This window comes from Panulirus ornatus, chromosome 53 (genome assembly GCF_036320965.1).
Source record: "Panulirus ornatus isolate Po-2019 chromosome 53, ASM3632096v1, whole genome shotgun sequence".
Lineage (NCBI taxonomy): Eukaryota > Metazoa > Arthropoda > Malacostraca > Decapoda > Palinuridae > Panulirus > Panulirus ornatus.
Window position 1 is genome coordinate 6,334,120 of NC_092276.1, and position 21,662 is coordinate 6,355,781.

Here is a 21,662-nt window from a genome sequence, read left to right on the forward strand (position 1 = left end):
ACCCTTTCATTACTTACTCGATCAAACCACCTCACACCACATACTGTCCTCAAACATCTCATTTCCAGCACATCCACCCTCCTCCGCAAAACTCTGTCTATAGCCCACTCCTCGCAACCATATAACATTGTTGGAACCACTATTCCTTCAAACATACCCATTTTTGCTTTCCAAGATAATGTTCTCGACTTCCACACATTTTCCAACGCTTCCAGAACTTTCACCCCCTCCCCCACCCTATGATTCACTTCCTCTTCCATGGTTCCATCCACTGCCAAATCCACTCCTAGATAGCTAAAACACTTCACTTCCTCCAATTTTTCTCCAATCAAACTTAACTCCCAATTGACTTGTCCCTCAGCCCTACTGTACCTATTAACCTTGCTCTTATTCACATTTACTCTCAGCTTTCTTCTTTCACACACTTTACCAAACTCAGTCACCAGCTTCTGCAGTTTCTCACCCGAATCAGCCACCAGTACAGTATCATCAGCGAACAACAACTGACTCTCTTCCCAAGCCCTCTCATCCAGAACAGACTGCATACTTGCCCCTATCTCCAAAACTCTTGCATACACCTCCCTAACAACCCCATCCATAATCAAATTTATTAACCATGGAAACATAACGCACCCCTGCCACAACTAGCAACTTACCTCCAACACCATATACTCTTAATACCTTCCAGAAAGCATCTCTATCAACCCTATCATATGCCTTCTCCAGATCCATAAAAGCTACATACAAATCCATCTGTTTTTCTAAGTATTTCTCACATATATTCTTTAAAGCAAACACCTGATCCACACATCCTCTGCCACTTCTGAAACCACACTGCTCTTCCCCAGTCTGATGTTCTGTACAAGCCTTTACCCTCTCCATCACTACCCTCCCATATAATTTCCCAGGAATACTTAACAAACTTATATGCCTGTAATTTGAACCCTTACCTTTATCCCCTTTGCCTTTGTACAATGGCACTATGCATGCATTCCACCAATCCTCAAGCACTTCACCATGAACCATACATACACTGAATATCCTTACTAACCAATCAACAACACAGTGACCCCCTTTTTATAAATTCCACTGCAATACTATCCAAATCCGCCGCCTTGCCAGCTTTCATCTGCAAAGCTTTCACCACCTCTTCTCTGTTTACGAAACCATTCTCCCTTACCCTCCCACTTCACACACCACCTCAACCAAAACACCCTATATCTGCCACTCTCATCATTAAACATTCAACAAACCTTCAAAATACTCACTCAATCTCCTTCTCACTTCACCACTACTTGTTATTACCTCCCCATTAGCCCCCTTCACTAATGTTCCCATTTGTTCTCTTGTCGTACACACTTTATTTACCTCCTTACAATCCTTCCAAAACATCTTTTTATTCTCCCTAAAATTTAACAATACTCTCTCACCCCAACTCTCATTTGTCCTCTTTTTCACCTCTTGCACCTTTCTCTTGAATTCCTGCCACTTTCTTTTTTACATCTCCCAGTCATTTGCACTACTTCCCTGCAAAAATCATCGAAATGCCTCTCCCTTCTCTTTCACTAACAGTCTTACTTCATCCCACCACTCACTACCCTTTCTAGTCTGCCCAACTTTCTCATGCCACAAGCATCTCTTGCGCAAGCCATCACTGCTTCCCTAAATACATCCCATTTCTCCCCCACTCCCCTCACATCATTTGCTCTCACCTTTTGCCATTCTGCACTCAATCTCTCCTGGTACTTCCTCATACAAGTCTCCTTTCCAAGCTCACTTTCTCTTACCACTCTCTTCACCCCAACATTCTCTCTTCTTTTCTGAAAACCTCTACAAATCTTCACCTTCACCTCAGCAAGGTAATAATCAGACATCCCTTCAGTTGCCCCTCTCAGCACATTAACATCCAAAAGTCTCTCTTTCACATGTCTATCAATTAACACATAATCAAATAATGCTCTCTGGCCATCTGTCCTACTTACATACGAATACTTATGTATATCTCTTTTTAAACCAGGTATTCCCAATTACCAGTCCTTTTTCAGCACATAAATCTACATGCTCTTCACCATTTCCATTTACAACACTGAACACCCCATGTACACCAATTATACCCTCAACTGCCACATTACTCACCTTTGCATTTAAATCACCCATCAGTATAACATGGTCTCGTGCATCAAAGCTGCTAACACACACACTCAGTTGCAAGTGGATGTGTCTTTCCTTCTCTGTTGATGAGATTCAATTTCAGTAAGTGTGAGGTCATTATGATGGAAGAGACTGAAAGAAGTCCTTAGTGCAATTACTATCAAAAGGAAACTACATTACAAAAAATCTGAGTACAAAATTCATAAGGGATGATATGCCTAATCCATTGCTAGGAAAACTGTGAGAGGCAAACTGTCTGCTGACAAATAAAAGAATTGTATGCATGTATATGTATGGATAAGAACCTGTCTGATAAATTATTCACTAAAAACATCAGACCAAAACTGGATTATGCCTCAAACATCTTGTCACCACACCTAAAAAAGCAGCAAGATTAGACTGAAAAGGTCCAGGAAAAGGCCAGTTAAGATACTTAATGAATTTAGAGTACTAAGCTAATTGAGAGGTTAAGGGCGAGTTATTGAATTTAGAGTACTGAGCTTATTGATAGGTTAAGGGCGATAAAGCTGTCCACCATGGGGGCAAAGAGAGAGGATATTACTTAATAAGAGACTTCACATTTTGAAATCAGTTGGATGATACTAATAATGAACAGTGTTTCCAGAAACAGAGTACCAGAAAAACCAGAGGCTATGACAAAAAGCTGGGCAGTAATTAGTAAGAATGGATGATTAGAAGGACTAATATATGTTAGGGTGGTGGATGACTGGAATGCTCTAACCAAGGATACAGCAAATGCTGGTAGTTTACAAAAGTTAAAATGCTACTTGATGGCATATCAAGTCTAACAGTGTTGAACTTTCTCCATGTAACTTATAAATAAGTAATTACAAACAGGTAATTAGATTCAGTACACATTCTAAAATCATAATGCAGGGTAAAGTTAGACTGTAATCTAATAACAAGGACACATATATTTATTAATGTGATTATGAAAATAATTCTAACAATTTTCAAATTCATTTTAATATATAAATCTGAGAGTAATTAGTTCTGATTACTCACAGAAATTTCAGCTATATACAAATGATCTACATCCTTAAGTGCTTTTCACCACAGTAACACCTAACAGTCAAAATATGTATTCAGCTTATCAACAGGAGAATATCATTAGAACAACTCTATTAAAATATAGGTTTTTAACTAGTAAGGGAAAAATTTGTTTGAAATTTTAAACAAAGTACATTACAAATAAAAAAAAATAATCTACATTCCTATACTGCACAATCAAGGTAGTTCATATATAAATCCTTTACAATATCATGAAACAGGTACACCACCAATTTTACGGCACTCTTGGTTCCAAAGCCCTGCCGGATTAACCATTTTGCTGGACCAACTGTGGTCAAGTAATAATAATTCATCAGCACACCTCCAACCCACTAATTATACATCTCCCATGTATCTAAAGTATACCATGGACCGCTAGAAATTTGAATTAAACAAATATTAAATATCTGAGCACCCTAAGATGGTAAGTCTGTCCTTAGATCGTTTGAATCCTGTGGGGTCTTCTTCGTCTTCTGTTATTAGTGTTTTCCTAGGTGTGCATTGCCAGAATAATGCAGTCTCATCTGCATTATACACTTGCTCAAGACTGAGGTGCTCGTCAGCTATGAGTTTCGCAAATTCGTCCACACACCCGACATCTTCGTGGTTTGCAAACTGCTTTTCTCCGCACACTTTATTCATGAAAATTCCATGATGCTTCTTGAATCTTCGAAGCCATCCTTCACTGTAGTCATCCTCATGTTGTACTTTAAGGTCTTTATGGAACAACTTAGCCCGGTCCATTACATGCTACCTGACAACCCCACTCCATCACTCCAACGCTGTCGAAACCATTCCATCATCACTCGATCGTGCTCAGTTCTCTTACCATTTTTCATAGTTTTTCTAATCGTCATTTGCTTCTTGGAATCGCTGTTTGCATAGAATTTCAATATTTTCTCCCTTTGCTTCTTTATATCATAAACAGTTGATGAACCAATACTATAGATGTCACACAGCTTACACAACAAAACACCATGGTCCATTTTTCAACAGGTCTACTTTATCTTTGATCAATATGGACTGATGTTTACATCTGACACTCTCATATGTCTTAAAAGCCATAGCTAGGGTTAAATTTAAGCAAAATAAGCTAAGACTCTCACAGAACTGCAGTATCATCACCAACAAGTGCAGTGTAAAGAATGTAAATAAGCGCACCCTACACACAATTCCATCTGTGGCCACCCAGTAAACTAATCTGGTGGCCGTGGTAATTTCAAGTGCCCTCACATAATTTTGTCTGGATTAAAGGAGGTGCTGAACCATCCGTTGCCAGAAATTTGGTGGTGTACCTGTACAGTAAACTCCCACAATTCATATTATCAGAGTGTATTATATGTTGTACATGTGTAAGTGCAAAAATATAAACAACTGTATGCTGAAAACTGCAAACACCCAAAGCATTTGTCAGAGGAAATTTTGGTTACTGCAGCTGTAGTGCTGTAAGCTAACAAACTAAAACTAAATGGTCTTTTTTAAAAGTAAACTCTCTTACAGCTGAACAAAACTCAACACATCCAGTTAGTCAAAGGAAAAATACTTTTGTTATTTAACCACTTGCAAAATAAAAAGTGCTTACTGAAATCTAACATGCCCAGCACATTAAGTCATGTCCAACACATACAAAGAAAAGTAGAATTTGTGCAAGTAATGGCAACATTACTAATCTAAGCAGTGTCCAGTAATGCTCACAAACAAAACAGAAATCTTACTTTGATGCATGACCAATCTTAATTACCATGATATACAGATGCTCCCTGACCTACAAGTTACAATGATGTAATAACGATACGCATTCAGTAGAAACTGCACTTCAAATTTTGGTCTAACTGTAGGCTAATGTAACTGTTCTGAGAACTTTTAAGGTAGGCTAGGCTAAGCTATGATGTTCAGTAGGTTAGAAGTACAGAATTAAATATATTTTCGACTTAGGATATTTTCAACTTAAGATGGGTTTATTGGAATATAACCCCATCATAAGTCTAAGAGCATCTGTAATGTTGGATGACAAAATATTCTAATTAAAGAAAGATCAAGCACTGATTGCACATGCAACTTCAAGTAATAGATTATTAACTGGATAAGCGATATATGTGAAAATTTCATATAAAAAAATGTACATTCAATGTTTAACTAAGTGGATATTTTCATAGTAACATAATGCACGAGCATCTCATGATGCCTGTATGTTAATGATGACATTGTATGAAAATACAGTTTTCAAAAATGTTCTAACACACTATGGACTTCTTTTGGTAAAATCTTAGTAATTTATTCACTTGCTATAAATGTTATGTATCTTAGTAAACATTTATCATGCGAAATGTTAGATAAAAATGTGCAAAACATAAAATTTTCAAAATCCAGTTAGGCTCTGTAAATTCTCTAAAATGCTTATTCCTGTGCAATAAAACTGAATAAAGAAGCAATATGTGTCTAGACAGTTAGAGGATATTTTCAACACAAGGCAAAATTATAAGCACTGTTTCATCGACCGCTTTCTTCATGAGTGGATTAAATGTGTCAATGAAAGAAAAAAGTCCTCTGACCTATTACCATCCAGATGTTAAGATTAACTACACCTACTTATTATTTACCAAATGAACAGCAGTTTTTTTGACAGCATTCCAACAAACATCATATCTAAATATGAGCTTTAATACATACATCCTCTGTTTACCTAATACTGACCATCAATCTTTCTTCCATTATCAACTACAATATCAGACATCCATCCAAATTTGTGCAAATCCAGAATTTTGTTTTATGAACTTTGGGAGTTGGGAGTTTATCTGTTTCATACCATACTTTAGTTATAACAAAGATATAGTACCTCATACTCGTGTATAGCCCGATTTCATGCATGTCGACCCCAACTTTCAGCCAAAAAGTCCTATATTTTTTTCATATATCTCAGGTGTAAGTCGATCCACATTTCTGAGAGATATCCCAAGCATACTAGTAACTACTGTATGCTCCATACTCCAAACCCCAAACCCATCATAATGTGGGATCACTGTGGAAATGTGCATCTTGACTCCAAAGCCATTATTTTCATTCATTAATATGTGTACCAATAATACATTCAAGTGGTGTTACTGCATGAGGTTTATTTAGTGTAAGGGATTTATAGCTTCAAAGTGGCATATGGGGTGAACAGATTTTGCTCATGTACACAAGAAGAAAAGTTCTAGCCTACAGAGTGAGCTACATGGCATGGTGTAACAAGTCAGCCTGATACTGATGTGGCTTGCTCGTAAGGCCAATCAACTTCTGCACTGGGTAGTTTCTTTAACTTTATTGTCTTTCCTTGGCTTTTGTCAAGTTCTAGTTTTATTTTTCAAATCTGAGATATACAACAAAATTTTGTTAATCTCATTAAGAGTTTAGTGTGGTAATTATTAGTCCCTTTCTTATGATACATCACAGGTCTACTGAACCTAGGACCAAGATTTTAACTCCTCAAATATATTACTCCTGTATGGGGCAATCCCTTCCCCATGTTTTGCATAACAATTTGGTCATAAGAACTCGACCTACACACGAGTATGCATAGTAATATGAAGAAGTGCTATTTATAGGTGCCATTCAATAATCACTTCCTTACAAAATGCTAAAGCGATACAGGTAACTGTCACATGATTACCCCCACCTCTAATTACAATCTGGTAAAGACATTCCTATGAGCACTACAGTGGAGAATAGTACACTACAAAGGTTTTGTGCAAGATACTACATGATGGTACACTGTCGTGGCCTTGATGTTAACCCTACAGCTGCCATTACTGCAGAGGTGAAGACTTCCTGCACTCCCTCTTGTGTCTTGGCAGAGCACTCCACATATTTGGAAAGGCGAGCTTTCTTGCATAATTTCTTGCCATCTCTTGGGTTTAGAACATTTAAGTTCCTTACATCTTTCTTTGTACCTAGTTAGAAAAGTATTTTGAATATCTTCAATGAATGCCTATAGTGTATTCTGACAAAATTTTACATTCTTACATGGTCTTATGTATTGTAGTAAAATCACAGTAGTTAGTTAAGCCAAAATTCTTATAAGAAGGAAATCAAAATTAATTACTGGTAAATACCAACCAACTAGAACAACTGGTGCTTTAGGGCAGTGTTGCTGGAGCTCTGGGAGCCACTTCGATGTAACATTCTCAAAGCTTGCTCGGTTATCCAGTGCAAAACAGACTATGAAAACATGTGTCTGTTGGATAAAAAGGAGTTTTGAAGAATGACAAACAATATGTCAGCAGGGCAGTGTCCTGCAACCTGTGAGAGATTCTCTAAGATCCATAGAATGACAGACTTATAATATTTTGTTAGACTGACAGTGTCCATATACCTTACACAATTTGAGATAAATCTAGAATATGGCAAAGAGCCAAACTTCTAACCTATAAACCCTACTTTATGGGGTGGTTTATGCCTCTTTACTAACCACCTTTCAATAGGTGCTGCATTTCAGCTTGGTTCAGGTCTCCCCTGCAGATCAACAACCTCCACTAATACTAATGATGACAACGTCACCCCACCAGCTGACTAGCCAGTTACTCTGATTGCCTCATAAGTATCGTAAGGATGTGTCACTCTTCCCACAGAAAAGAGTAAACTGGAATATTGCTCGCAAGACACAACCCCAAAAGAATAAGTCTTTTATTCTTCTAAACTCATCTTTCCACAGTCAGTCTGTCCTATGAGCTGTGGGAGCATACCAGTATGGATGGAGAGGGTTATTGAAATATATTTTAACCAAGAGAAAACTACTGCAAAAACAGTTAACTTAAATATTAATTTAATTATATCTTGTAGCACATTACAAACCTCTGTCGAGAAGGAGGTAAACTAGCAATTTGCAAGGCTGACCTCATTGTATGGGATAATGAAACATTTAACCCTCTGGATGCATCAAAAGGGTTCAAGGTCATTCTCAAAAAATGCAACTTCTCCATAGAAAAATTAAATATCGTGATATCTTTATACCAATACCAATGTAAAAAAAGTACAGTTTCCATACATGGTATGTGAATTTCTTGCTTTTCATATTAGATAGTGGAAAATAGGATACTAATAAAATTATTTTAAGGATGTTAATAAAGTGATTTTGAAAAATTCATAATAGTGCAGTTGATAATAACGGCCAAAACTAATTCAAGAGTATGGTTATAACATTTTTAAATCATTCCTGACACTGTAATTCAAAATATCTGCAACCTTTCTATATTTCAATTTTGGTGAAAGTTCACATAAAAATGTGAATTAGGTTGTGCTAAAATCTGTTAATTTATATAAGGTATCTATCTTTACTTTTACTTTTGTAAACAATCATTAACAGTCACTGTCTTACGTACATATAACACTGGTAGGTTTGCGGCAGGGGTGTGTGATGTCTCCATGGTTGTTTAATTTGTTTATGGATGGGGTTGTTAGGGAGGTAAATGCAAGAGTTTTGGAAAGAGGGGCAAGTATGAAGTCTGTTGGGGATGAGAGAGCTTGGGAAGTGAGTCAGTTGTTGTTCGCTGATGATACAGCGCTGGTGGCTGATTCATGTGAGAAACTGCAGAAGCTGGTGACTGAGTTTGGTAAAGTGTGTGGAAGAAGAAAGTTAAGAGTAAATGTGAATAAGAGCAAGGTTATTAGGTACAGTAGGGTTGAGGGTCAAGTCAATTGGGAGGTGAGTTTGAATGGAGAAAAACTGGAGGAAGTGAAGTGTTTTAGATATCTGGGAGTGGATCTGGCAGCGGATGGAACCATGGAAGCGGAAGTGGATCATAGGGTGGGGGAGGGGGCGAAAATTCTGGGGGCCTTGAAGAATGTGTGGAAGTCGAGAACATTATCTCGGAAAGCAAAAATGGGTATGTTTGAAGGAATAGTGGTTCCAACAATGTTGTATGGTTGCGAGGCGTGGGCTATGGAGAGAGTTGTGCGCAGGAGGATGGATGTGCTGGAAATGAGATGTTTGAGGACAATGTGTGGTGTGAGGTGGTTTGATCGAGTGAGTAACGAAAGGGTAAGAGAGATGTGTGGAAATAAAAAGAGCGTGGTTGAGAGAGCAGAAGAGGGTGTTTTGAAGTGGTTTGGGCACATGGAGAGAATGAGTGAGGAAAGATTGACCAAGAGGATATATGTGTCGGAGGTGGAGGGAACGAGGAGAAGAGAAAGACCAAATTGGAGGTGGAAAGATGGAGTGAAAAAGATTTTGTGTGATCGGGGCCTGAACATGCAGGAGGGTGAAAGGAGGGCAAGGAATAGAGTGAATTGGAGCGATGTGGTATACCGGGGTTGACGTGCTGTCAGTGGATTGAATCAAGGCATGTGAAGCGTCTGGGGTAAACCATGGAAAGCTGTGTAGGTATGTATATTTGCGTGTGTGGACGTATGTATATACATGTGTATGGGGGGGGGGTTGGGCCATTTCTTTCGTCTGTTTCCTTGCGCTACCTTGCAAACGCGGGAGACAGCGACAAAGTATAATAAAATAAATATAAATATATGTATATGTCTGTGTATGTATATGTATGTATACACTGAACTGTATAGGTATGTATATGTGCCTGTGTGGGCATTTATGTATATACATGTGTATGTGGGTGGATTGGGCCATTGTTTCATCTGTTTCCTTGCGCTACCTCGTTAACATGGGAGACAGCAACAAAGTATAATAAAATAATAAAATAAACATATCATTATTATTATCAAATGGGTATGTTTGAAGGAATAGTGGTTCCAACAATGTTGTATGGTTGCGAGGCGTGGGCTATGGATAGAGTTGTGCGCAGGAGGATGGATGTGCTGGAAATGAGATGTTTGAGGACAATGTGTGGTGTGAGGTGGTTTGATCGAGTAAGTAACATAAGGGTAAGAGAGATGTGTGGAAATAAAAAGATACACTGACAACAAAGATCCAAGGTCCAAGTGAGATGGTCTAAGCATTAACTACTTATATATATATATGAAAAAAAAAAAAGTCTCCTTAAAAGCAGAGGAACTTTCACCCCCTCCCCCACCCTATGATTCACTTCCACTTCCATGGTTCCATCCGCTGCCAAATCCACTCCCAAATCCTCTAAACTTACCATGCCTATTTCAGCGAGAAAAGTCAGGTTATTGAATCAAGTTACATGCCAGTCAAATTTCAAGTCAATCAGGCCCAAAATGAAGGAAAGGTGCCTAACCGTGACTGTCAGGAGGAAGAAAAAAGTGAGCAACATAATAATTACCCCAGGATATGAAAGTGGACGGAGACGCTCATACTCTTCTTGACCAGCAGTATCCCATAACATCATGGAATAAGACCGTCCCTCCACTGAATGAGTTCCAGCATAATTATCAAAGACTGTTGGTACATATTCCTGGAAATAATATCAAAGAAAACAATACATTATACATTCATAAATATATGTGCACAAACTTTTACAAAAATTTACATCAATGGTCATAAAAGATCTAAAAATAATGATGCATTTTGAAAATGCAGATCAAAAGAGGATTACCCATTAAAGTAATAAGCATGATCAGTAAATCATCCCTTTATTCAGTGGAAGAGTTTGATCAATGAGGTCGAACTTCCATTTCAAGATTTGTAGTGGTTCAGATGCAAAATACTATTTTAATAATAAAAGACCCCAAATATCTTACTAGATGAACAGTATAAAAGTCATTTTACAGAGAAAAATATCTATAAGATAATGAACTGTAATACACACATAAGAATAAGAGGGAAAAGATAGGGTGCAAGGTAGGTACCTATGAATACCTACAAGATTTAGCCAGACTGGCAGGGTTAGTGCAATGCACTCACCGCACGTTTTACGTGAAATGTGAGACTTCTTCTCAGCTACCGCCTACATTATATAATTATTGATTCTGGGTTTATCTGGGTTTTCTTTAGATATTTCTTTACTTTTTTCAGTGATGTTTCTTATTCATCCTGACAGCACGGCTTCCTGGCTAGGTGGTTGTACTTCCAGAGTATGTAGTTGCCTGCTACCTACTACCAGTGTATATTACCTATTTGTAAATGCATATTTGTACTGAATGGGGAGGGTGTTCTACTCTCATTGGATCCCATCTACTGAACTATCCTGCAACCTTTAAACTTATGTAAGATGTCCATTCACTATCATAAGTAAGTATATCCCATCATCCACAGCTCTTATACTTCTTTACATATTTTCTAAGATTTTTTGCTTAATTTCATATTAAGAACTCAGGTTGTTCTATCCTTGCATCTTTCGAAGAACTGTTCTTGATGATATCAAGCTGGTTTAAAAAGTTAGACTTTGATCAGGTCACCCCTTCCTCTCCTCTCTTTCAGGGTGGACAAATCTAAAGCCTCAAACCTTTCCCTGTAACTCAGTTTACTTAATTCTTATATATCTTTGTTGTCTTCCTTTAGGCCTTCTCTATTAGTTCTACATAGTACTTCTTTAAATGAAGTGATTGGACAGAAACACATTCTGGTTTTGGTCTAACACAGGATGTGAATAGTTTGCTTAATATTTCATCCATGTGCTTGAATGCAATTCTAAGGTGTTACTGGACTCCAACTACTTAAGGTAACAGGGCAAGTGAAAAGTCACCTCTGGCAAGGCTATATCATCAGTTGATAAAACTGAGTAGAGTCTAAAAAAGAACTTCTCACTTCAGAAGAGTCCATCCTGTCCCTGCCACTGACTGTAGCATGGCCTTGGAGCTTCAGGAGCCCCTGAAACAAAACTAGGATAACATAGTCCTTTTCAGAAGGATCCTGGGATACTTCTACATACAATATAAGCAATTCTAATATTTGCAAGACAGTTTGTCCTTTTTACTATTCTCCTAAGGTGGAACCCTAGCATGTGTGTAAGCATATGAAATTACCTGTTAGTACTGTATGAGTAAAGAGTTTTACATTCATGGGATCCCATGTCTTGAACACTACTACTGTATAACCTTTCAAACATATGTATTCTGTCCACATTTGTCACATCTTTTTTCAGTTTATTCCATTCATCTACTACTCTTATACTATACAGCTACTTCTTTCCATCTTTTTTTACATATTTTGAAGAAATGTTCAGTCTACATCATCAATTTTGGTCTAAAAAATTAAAGTCTGTGACCAGGTCACCTCTTACTTCTCTCTCTTCTATGGTGGGCAAAGGGTTCTAGCCTTTTCCAGTTACTGTGCTTGCTAAGCTGATAGCTCTTTGCATTTCTTTAGGTTTAGCAGCCACACAGGAGATCAATATTCTAATGCTGGTCTAAGTACAGTATCAACAGCTTGCTAAATATTTCCTCATCCATATACTTGAAAGCTGTTTTAGAATTTACCAGAAGACAGTTTATCTCTTACTCATTATCTTAATGTGGGACTCGGCTAGTGACAACTTAGTGATGTTATTCTCTTAATGTGGGACTCTGGCTAGTAACAGCTTAGTGATGTTGTTAATTCCCAAGTCCCTCTCACACACAAAATCCTAAAGCTTATTTCCTGCTTGAAAATAATCATATTGAGGCCTTCTTTATCTCTGTTTCATCCTCATTACTTTATGTGTAGGAAATATACTGTTTTTGGTGTTAATGCTAAGACATACTAGCTACAATATCCCAGCTGCTAACATAAGTGGCAAATACTGAACTTGGACCCACTACTCACCTCCGGGAACTCGCCGGTGGTGTATGAGATGAGCAGGCAGGTCTTACCCACAGTGCCATCCCCCACCACTGTAATCTTGAGTGGCCGCTGGTTCCCTCCGTCACCCATTTCCTTTATCTTGTTTCCTGTGTAAGACCAGCCATCAACAAACAGATCAACCTTTTCATTCACTGATTACAGAAGACAGAGATCTGTATATATTGGTGGAGACTGTGTATAACATGTCTAGCTTACATCACACAATGATAATATGCCAATGAGTGCCAAATGAAGAGAAAACAAATAAACATTTTACATATATATAGTGATATACACATTATTATTATCATTATTACTATTATTGTTACTATAGAACTCTACAGACTCCTTCTTTTGGGGTTCATGCAACTTTAAGACTTCACTACAATTAGGTAAATGATAATAATCATTTGGAGTGAGCAGTTCTTCGAGAAGACTGTGCTCCAATGATACAACCTCAATGAAGGTAACTTATCACTCACAGTGTATTCAAAAGTAGGCAGAGCCCAATAACACACACACACACATACACACAGGATCATATAAGGGAAATGCACCTCATGTTATTGGAGATCTATAAACTAGGCTTATGAAAGAGATATGCTCTCATCTGTTCTGCCCAGAGGGATACATGAGGCAAAAAAGGAGACAGAAGATAAGGAGGAGGATTAGCAAGGAGGAGGATTAGCCCTATTAACAAAAGAGGACCTAAAGTTTTAAGAAATGGTAGAAGATGTCACATTCAGACAATACAGAATGGGAAGTGACTGTAGAGAAGAAAAGCATAGTAGTGTGATTAATATATGATACTCCTAAGAATTGCAATGAACCACAACAATTATGCGATAATAACAATGAAGGTTATTAGGTTTAGCAGGGTTGAGGGATAACTTAATTGGGATGTAAGTTTAAATGGAGAAAGGTTGCGGAATAAAAGTGTTTAGATGTCTGGGAGCAGACCTGGCAGTGAACAGAACCCTGGAAGCGGATGTGAGTCACATGTTGGAGGAAGGGGCCAAAGTTCTGGGAGTAATGAAGTACGTGTGGAAAGAGAAAATGTTATCTTAGAGAGCAAAAAATGGGTATGTTTGCAGGAAAAGTAGTTCCTACAATATTATATGGTTGCGAAGCATGGGCTATAGATAGGGTTGTAAGGAGGATGGTGGATGTGTTGGAAATGAAGTGTTTGAGGACAATGTGTGGTGTGAGGGGGGGTTTGATCGAGTAAGTAATGAAATGGTAAGAGAGATGTGTGGTAATAAAGAGCGTGGCTGAGAGAGCAGAAGAGGTTGAAGTGGTTTGGACATATAGAAAGAATAAGTGAGGAAAGGTTGACAAAGAGGATATATCAGAGGTGGTGGGAACAAGGAGAAGCAGGATACCAAATTGGAGGTGGAACAATGGAGTGAAAAAGATTTTGTGTGGTCGAGGCCTGAACATACAAGAGGGAAAGAGGTACGCAAGGAATAAAATGAATAAGAACAATATGGTATACCGGGGTTGACATGCTGTTAATGGAGTTAACCAAGGCATGTGAAATGTCTGGGGGGCCTGGATGCAGATAGGTAGCTAAGGTTTTGGTGCATTACACATGACAGCTAGAGACAATGAATGGAGGTGGCCTTCTTTGTACGTTTTCCTGGTGCTACCTTGCTGAAGCGAGGGGCAGTAATGCTGTATCCTGTAGGGTGGGGTAGCACCGGGTATGGATTGGAGGCAAGTATGAATATGTACAAGTGTACATGTCTGTGTAAGTATGTGTATATGTGTATATGAAAGAAGAAAGCTGAGAGTAAATGTGAATAAGAGCAAGGTTATTAGGTACAGTAGGGTTGAGGGACAAGTCAATTGGGAGGTAAGTTTGAATGGAGAAAAACTGGAAGACGTGAAGTGTTTTAGATATCTGGGAGTGGATTTGGCAGTGGATGGAACCATGGAAGAGGAAGTGAATCATAGGGTGGGGGAGGGGGTGAAAGTTCTGGGAGTGTTGAAGAATGTGTGGAAGTCAAGAACATTATCTCGGAAAGCAAAAATGGGTATGTTTGAAGGAATAGTGGTTCCAACAATGTTATATGATTGCAAGGCATGGGCTATAGATAGAGTTGTGCAGAGGAGGGTGGATGTGCTCCACAAAACTTTCCATGGTTTACCCTAGACGCTTCACATGCCCTGGTTCAATCCACTGACAGCACGTCGACCCCAGTATACCACATTGTTCCAATTCACTCTATTCCTTGCATACCTTTCAGTCTCCTGCATGTTCAGCCCCCGATCACTAAAAATGTTTTTCCACTCCATCTTTCCACCTCTAATTTGGTCTCCCACTTCTCGTTCCCTCCACCTCTAACACATACATCCTCTTTGTCAATCTTTCCTCACTCATTCTCTCCATGTGACTAAACCATTTCAAAACACCCTCTTCTGCTCTCTCAACCACACTCTTTTCATTAACACACATCTCTCTTACCCTTTCATTAATTACTCATTCAAACCACCTCACACCACATACTTTCCTCAAACATCTAATTTCCAACACATCCACCCTCCTCCACACAACTCTATCTATAGCCCATGCCTTGCAACCATATAACATTGTTGGAACCACTATTCCTTCAAACATACCCATTTTTGCTTTCCGAGATAACGTTCTCACCAACCACACATTTTTCAATGCTCCCAGGACTTTTTCCCCCTCCCCCACCCTGTGACTCACTTCTGCTTCCATGGTTCCATCTGCTGCCAAATACACTCCCAGATATCTAAAACACTTCACTTCCTCCAGTTTTTCTCCATTCAAACTTACCTCCCAATTGACTTGTCCCTCAACCCTACCGTATCTAATAACCTTGCTCTTATTCACATTTATATATATTATATTTATATATATATATCATATTTTCTTTAATATCTATATTTTGCTTTGTCGCTGTCTCCCGCATTTGCGAGGTAGCCCAAGGAAACAGACGAAAGAAATGGCCCAACCCACCCCCATACACATGTATGTACATACACGTCCACACACGCAAATATACATACCTATACATCTCAATGTACACATATATATACACACACAGACACATACATATATACCCATGCACACAATTCACACTGTCTGCCTTTATTCATTCCCATCGCCACCTCGCCACACATGGAATACCATCCCCCTCCCCCCTCATGTGTGCGAGGTAGAGCTAGGAAAAGACAACAAAGGCCCCATTCGTTCACACTCAGTCTCTAGCTGTCATGCAATAATGCCCGAAACCACAGCTCCCTTTCCACATCCAGGCCCAACACAACTTTCCATGGTTTACCCCAGACGCTTCACATGCCCTGATTCAATCCACTGACAGCACGTCAACCCCGGTATACCACATCGATCCAATTCACTCTATTCCTTGCCCGCCTTTCACCCTCCTGCATGTTCAGGCCCCGATCACTCAAAATCTTTTTCACTCCATCTTTCCACCTCCAATTTGGTCTCCCACTTCTCCTCGTTCCCTCCACCTCCGACACATATATCCTCTTGGTCAATCTTTCCTCACTCATTCTCTCCATGAGCCCAAACCATTTCAAAACACCCTCTTCTGCTCTCTCAACCACGCTCTTTTTATTTCCACACATCTCTCTTACCCTTACATTACTTACTTGATCAAACCACCTCACACCACACATTGTCCTCAAACATCTCATTTCCAGCACATCCACCCTCCTGTGCACAACTCTATCCATAGCCCACGCCTCGCAACCATACAACATTGTTGGAACCACTATTCCTTCAAACATACCCATTTTTGCTCTCCGAGATAATGTTCTCGACTTCCACACATTCTTCAAGGCTCCCAGGATTTTCGCCCCCTCCCCCACCCTATGATCCACTTCCAGTCCATGGTTCCATCCGCTGCCAGATCCACTCCCAGATATCTAAAATACTTTACTTCCTCCAGTTTTTCTCCATTCAAACTTACCTCCCAATTGACTTGACCCTCAACCCTACTGTACCTAATAACCTTGCTCTTATTCACATTTACTCTTAACTTTCTTCTTTCACACACTTTACCAAACTCAGTCACCAGCTTCTGCAGTTTCTCACATGAATCAGCCACCAGCACTGTATCATCAGCGAACAACAACTGACTCACTTCCCATGCTCTCTCATCCCCAACAGACTTCATACTTGCCCCTCTTTCCAAAACTCTTGCATTCACCTCCCTAACAACCCCATCCATAAACAAATTAAACAACCATGGAGACATCACACACCCCTGCCACTTATATATTTCTTTCATACTATTCGCCATTTCCCACGTTAGTGAGGTAGCATTAAGAACAGAGGACTGGGCCTTTGAGGGAATATCCTCACCTGGCCCCCTTCTCTGTTTCTTTTGGAAAATTGAAAAAAACGAGAGGGGAGGATTTCCAGCCACCTGCTCCCTCCCCTTTTAGTCACCTTCTACGACACGCAGGGAATACATGGGAAGGATTCTTTCTCCCCTATCCCCAAGGATAGGGAGGTGAATGCAAGAGTTTTGGAAAGAGGGGCAAGTATGAAGTCTGTTGGGGATGAGAGAGCTTGGGAAGTGAGTCAATTGTTGTTCGCTGATGATACAGCGCTGGTGGCTGATTCATGTGAGAAACTGCAGAAGCTGGTGACTGAGTTTGGTAAAGTGTGTGAAAGAAGAAAGTTAAGAGTAAATGTGAATAAGAGCAAGGTTATTAGGTACAGTAGGGTTGAGGGTCAATTCAATTGGGAGGTGAGTTTGAATGGAGAAAAACTGGAGGAAGTGAAGTGTTTTAGATATCTGGGAGTGGATCTGGCAGCGGATGGAACCATGGAAGCGGAAGTGGATCATAGGGTGGGGGAGGGGGCGAAAATTCTGGGAGCCTTGAAGAATGTGTGGAAGTCGAGAACATTATCTCGGAAAGCAAAAATGGGTATGTTTGAAGGAATAGTGGTTCCAACAATGTTGTATGGTTGCGAGGCGTGGACTATGGATAGAGTTGTGCGCAGGAGGATGGATGTGCTGGAAATGAGATGTTTGAGGACAATGTGTGGTGTGAGGTGGTTTGATCGAGTAAGTAACGTAAGGGTAAGAGAGATGTGTGGAAATAAAAAGAGCGTGGTTGAGAGAGCAGAAGAGGGTGTTTTGAAATGGTTTGGTCACATGGAGAGAATGAGTGAGGAAAGATTGACCAAGAGGATATATGTGTCGGAGGTGGAGGGAACGAGGAGAAGAGGGAGACCAAATTGGAGGTGGAAAGATGGAGTGAAAAAGATTTTGTGTGATCGGGGCCTGAACATGCAGGAGGGTGAAAGGAGGGCAAAGAATAGAGTGAATTGGAGCGATGTGGTATACCGGGGTTGACGTGCTGTCAGTGGATTGAATCAAGGCATGTGTATGGGGGTGGGTTGGGCCATTTCTTTCGTCTGTTTCCTTGCGCTACCCCGCAAACGCGGGAGACAGCGGCAAAAAAAAAAAAAAAATATATATATATATATATATATATATATATATATATTTTTTTTTCATACTATTCGCCATTTCCCGTGTAGCGAGGCAGCATCAAGAACAGAGGACTGGGCCCTTGAGGGAATACCTTCACCTAGCCCCCTTCTCTGTTCCTTCTTTTGGAAAATTAAAAAAAAAAATGAGAGGGGAGGATTTCCAGCCCCCCTCTCCCTTCCCTTTTAGTCGCCTTCTACGACACGCAGGGAACAGGAACAGAGAAGGGGGCCAGGTGAGGATATTCCCTCAAAGGCCCATTTCTCTGTTCTTAACGCTACCTCGCTAACGCGGGAAATGGCGAATAGTTTGAAAGAAAAAGAATTATATATATATATATATATATATATATATATATATATATATATATATATATATATATATATGTGTGTGTGTGTGTGTGTGTGTGTGTGTGTGTGTGTATTCCTATGAGTCTATGGGGAAATGAAACACAATAAATTCATTCCCTGTGGATTCATTGGAATATACTTGATTACATGCTCAGTTGTGATCTTTTCCAACATGTTCATTCCCCGTGGATTCACTGGAATATACTTGATTACATGCTCAATTGTGATCCTTTCCAACATGTATGTGTATGTATACGTACATGTATGGGCATCTATGTATACATGTGTATATGAGTGGATGGGTAGTTCATCTTTTTTCTGGCGCCACCTTGCTGATGTGGGAAATGGTAATCAAGTATAATAAAATATATCAATTATAAACAATGAAGGTACATCTGGGATGGTCCATGAATCAATGAAACACTTTCTTTGAGATGGTACAGTAACAAAGACAAGACCGGTAGAATATGGATTCTCACAATGATAGGGGAAGCATGGATACAAGTTTTTAGTGTTTACAGGAAAATTTGTATACCAGCAGGTCAAGGAGCACACTAGGATGAGAGGGACCCCAAAACCTTACATAAAATCTTTGTCCTACAATTTTACTTAATAACCCCTGTCCCATTGCCTTACATGACCCCTTCCTTTCCAAGAACTTTACACAATAACCCCACCCCACAACCCTACTCGATGCCCTTTTCCCACAAACTTACTTGATACCCCTGTCCCACAACCTAACCCACTATCCCCATCCAAGAATCTTACTCTATACCTTCATTCCCCTGTCCCAGAACCTTACATGATGCCCTGTCCCAAGAACTTTTTTGGATACCCCCATCTAAAAACCTTGCCTAATACCTTTGTTCCCTGGTCCCAGTACCTTGCATGATACACCCTCATTCTAGAACTTTACATGATACTCTCATCCTAGTAACCTTATCTGATACCTCCATCCCAGAACCCTATGTGATACCCCATCCCAAAAACCTTATGCAATACCCCCATCCCATAACTTTACATGATACCCCCATCCCAGAACCTTACCTGCGATCCCCTTACAACAATCCGAGAATATTACTTAATACCTCCATCCTAAAACCTTACCTGATTTATTCATCCCAGAACATTTCACAATACCCTCTCCCAAAACCTTACATGATTTCACAATTCTCAGAGCCTTATTTGATATCCCTGTCCCAGAACCTTACGCAATACTCTCCCAGAACCTTACTGGAACCTTTCATGATATCCTTATCTCAAAACCTTTCCCAATACCTACATCCCAGAATATTTCCTAATACCTACATCACATCCCAGAATATTTCAATACCTACATCCCACAACCTTTCCCAATACCTACATCCCAGAATCTTACTCGATACCTACATCCCAGAATCTTACTCGATACTTCCATCCCCGTCCTAGAACCATACATGATATTCACCACCCCCTGTCCAGGAACCTTACCTGATATTCCATAAACCAATCCAAGAATCTTACCCGATATCCCATTCCCATCATCTTACACAATACCCAATATCCCATTCCCACCACCTTACACAATACCCATGCCCCACAATATAACAAAACTTTACAAGATAACCCTATACCAGAACCTGAAACAATATCCCCATCCCAGAACCTTAACTAATACCTGTCCCAAAATCCTACCTGATATCCTCATCCTAGAATCTTACCCAAAACCTTCGTATCATATCTTACATGAAACTCCTGTTCCAGAACCTTACCCAGTACTCCTGTCCCAGAACTTTATATGATACTCCCATCTCAGAACCACTGATACCCCTGCTCCCAGAACCTCATATAACAACCCAATCCACTCATCCCAGAACCTTACATGATACTCCTGTCTCAGAACCTTACACAATACTCCCTCCCCAGAACCTTACAAAATACCCCATCCTCCTGTCCCATTTCCTTACCCATTATCTCTGTCCTAGAATATCACACAATACTGTCCCAGAACCTTATATGGCATCTTCTGCAACCTGTTCCAGAACCTGACATGATACCACTGTCCATTTGTTCCAGAATCTTACACGATACCCCTATCCCAGAACCATACATGGTACCACCATCCTTAATCCCAAACCTTCACCAATACACCCTGCCACTCGTCCCAAAACCTTACAGGATACCATGATTCTCTTGTTCCATAACCTTAAACAATGCCCCCCCCCCTCCCCATACATTACCCTATAGTCCAATCTCCAAACCATACCAAATACCCCACAATGACCTTCATCCAATATCTCTGACCCCCAAACCTTACCCAATACCTTTGTCCCAGGGCCTCACATGATACCTCCTTCCCTCCATCCCAGAAACTCATATGATAACCTATTCCCTCTGTCACAGAACTTTACACAATACTTCCCCATCCCCCTCCCAGAATCTTATACAATACCCTCGTCCACCAGTCCCTGTCCAAGAACCTTTGCACGATATCCCAGCACCAGGACCTTACTCAATACCCATCCCAAAACCTTATCCAATAATCCTGTCCATCCGTCCCAGAACCTTACCTGATACTCCTGTCCACCTGTCCCAGAACCTAACAACATATCAAAATTCCTCCCTAGGCAACAATTTCCAAGAATACCATAAAGACAATATCCCTGTCCACTTGTCCCAGAACCTTATCCGATACCCTTGTCCCACATATGGAAATGATACCCCCATCCCAAAACCAAGGAAACCTTACACAATGCCCCCACACCCAAAACCAAGGAAACTATAAACACGATACCCTTGTCCACTAGTCTCAAAACCTTATCCTCTCCACCTGTCACAGAACCTTACCCGTGCATCCATCACAGAGCCTTGCATGATACCCACATGCACCTATTCCAGAATCTAACATATTACAAGACCTCTAAACATGATAACCTCTTAGAAAAC

The 21,662-nt window shown here is 39.9% G+C and overlaps 1 protein-coding gene across 1 annotated transcript in view; it reads right to left on the reverse strand.

Moving 5' to 3' along the window:
* Positions 1–4,131: 4,131 nt before the first annotated feature.
* LOC139765199 (ras-related protein ced-10-like) overlaps positions 4,132–21,662 on the reverse strand; it is a 116,388-nt gene continuing 98,857 nt past the window's right edge. Inside the window, exons 3-6 of the mRNA XM_071692494.1 lie at positions 12,869–12,993; positions 10,449–10,580; positions 7,318–7,435; positions 4,132–7,151 (exon numbers count right to left, since the gene is read on the reverse strand). Coding sequence (XP_071548595.1) covers positions 6,958–7,151; positions 7,318–7,435; positions 10,449–10,580; positions 12,869–12,976 — 552 coding nt within the window. The 5' untranslated portion in view covers positions 12,977–12,993 and the 3' untranslated portion in view covers positions 4,132–6,957. The remainder of the gene's footprint in view (positions 7,152–7,317; positions 7,436–10,448; positions 10,581–12,868; positions 12,994–21,662) is intronic.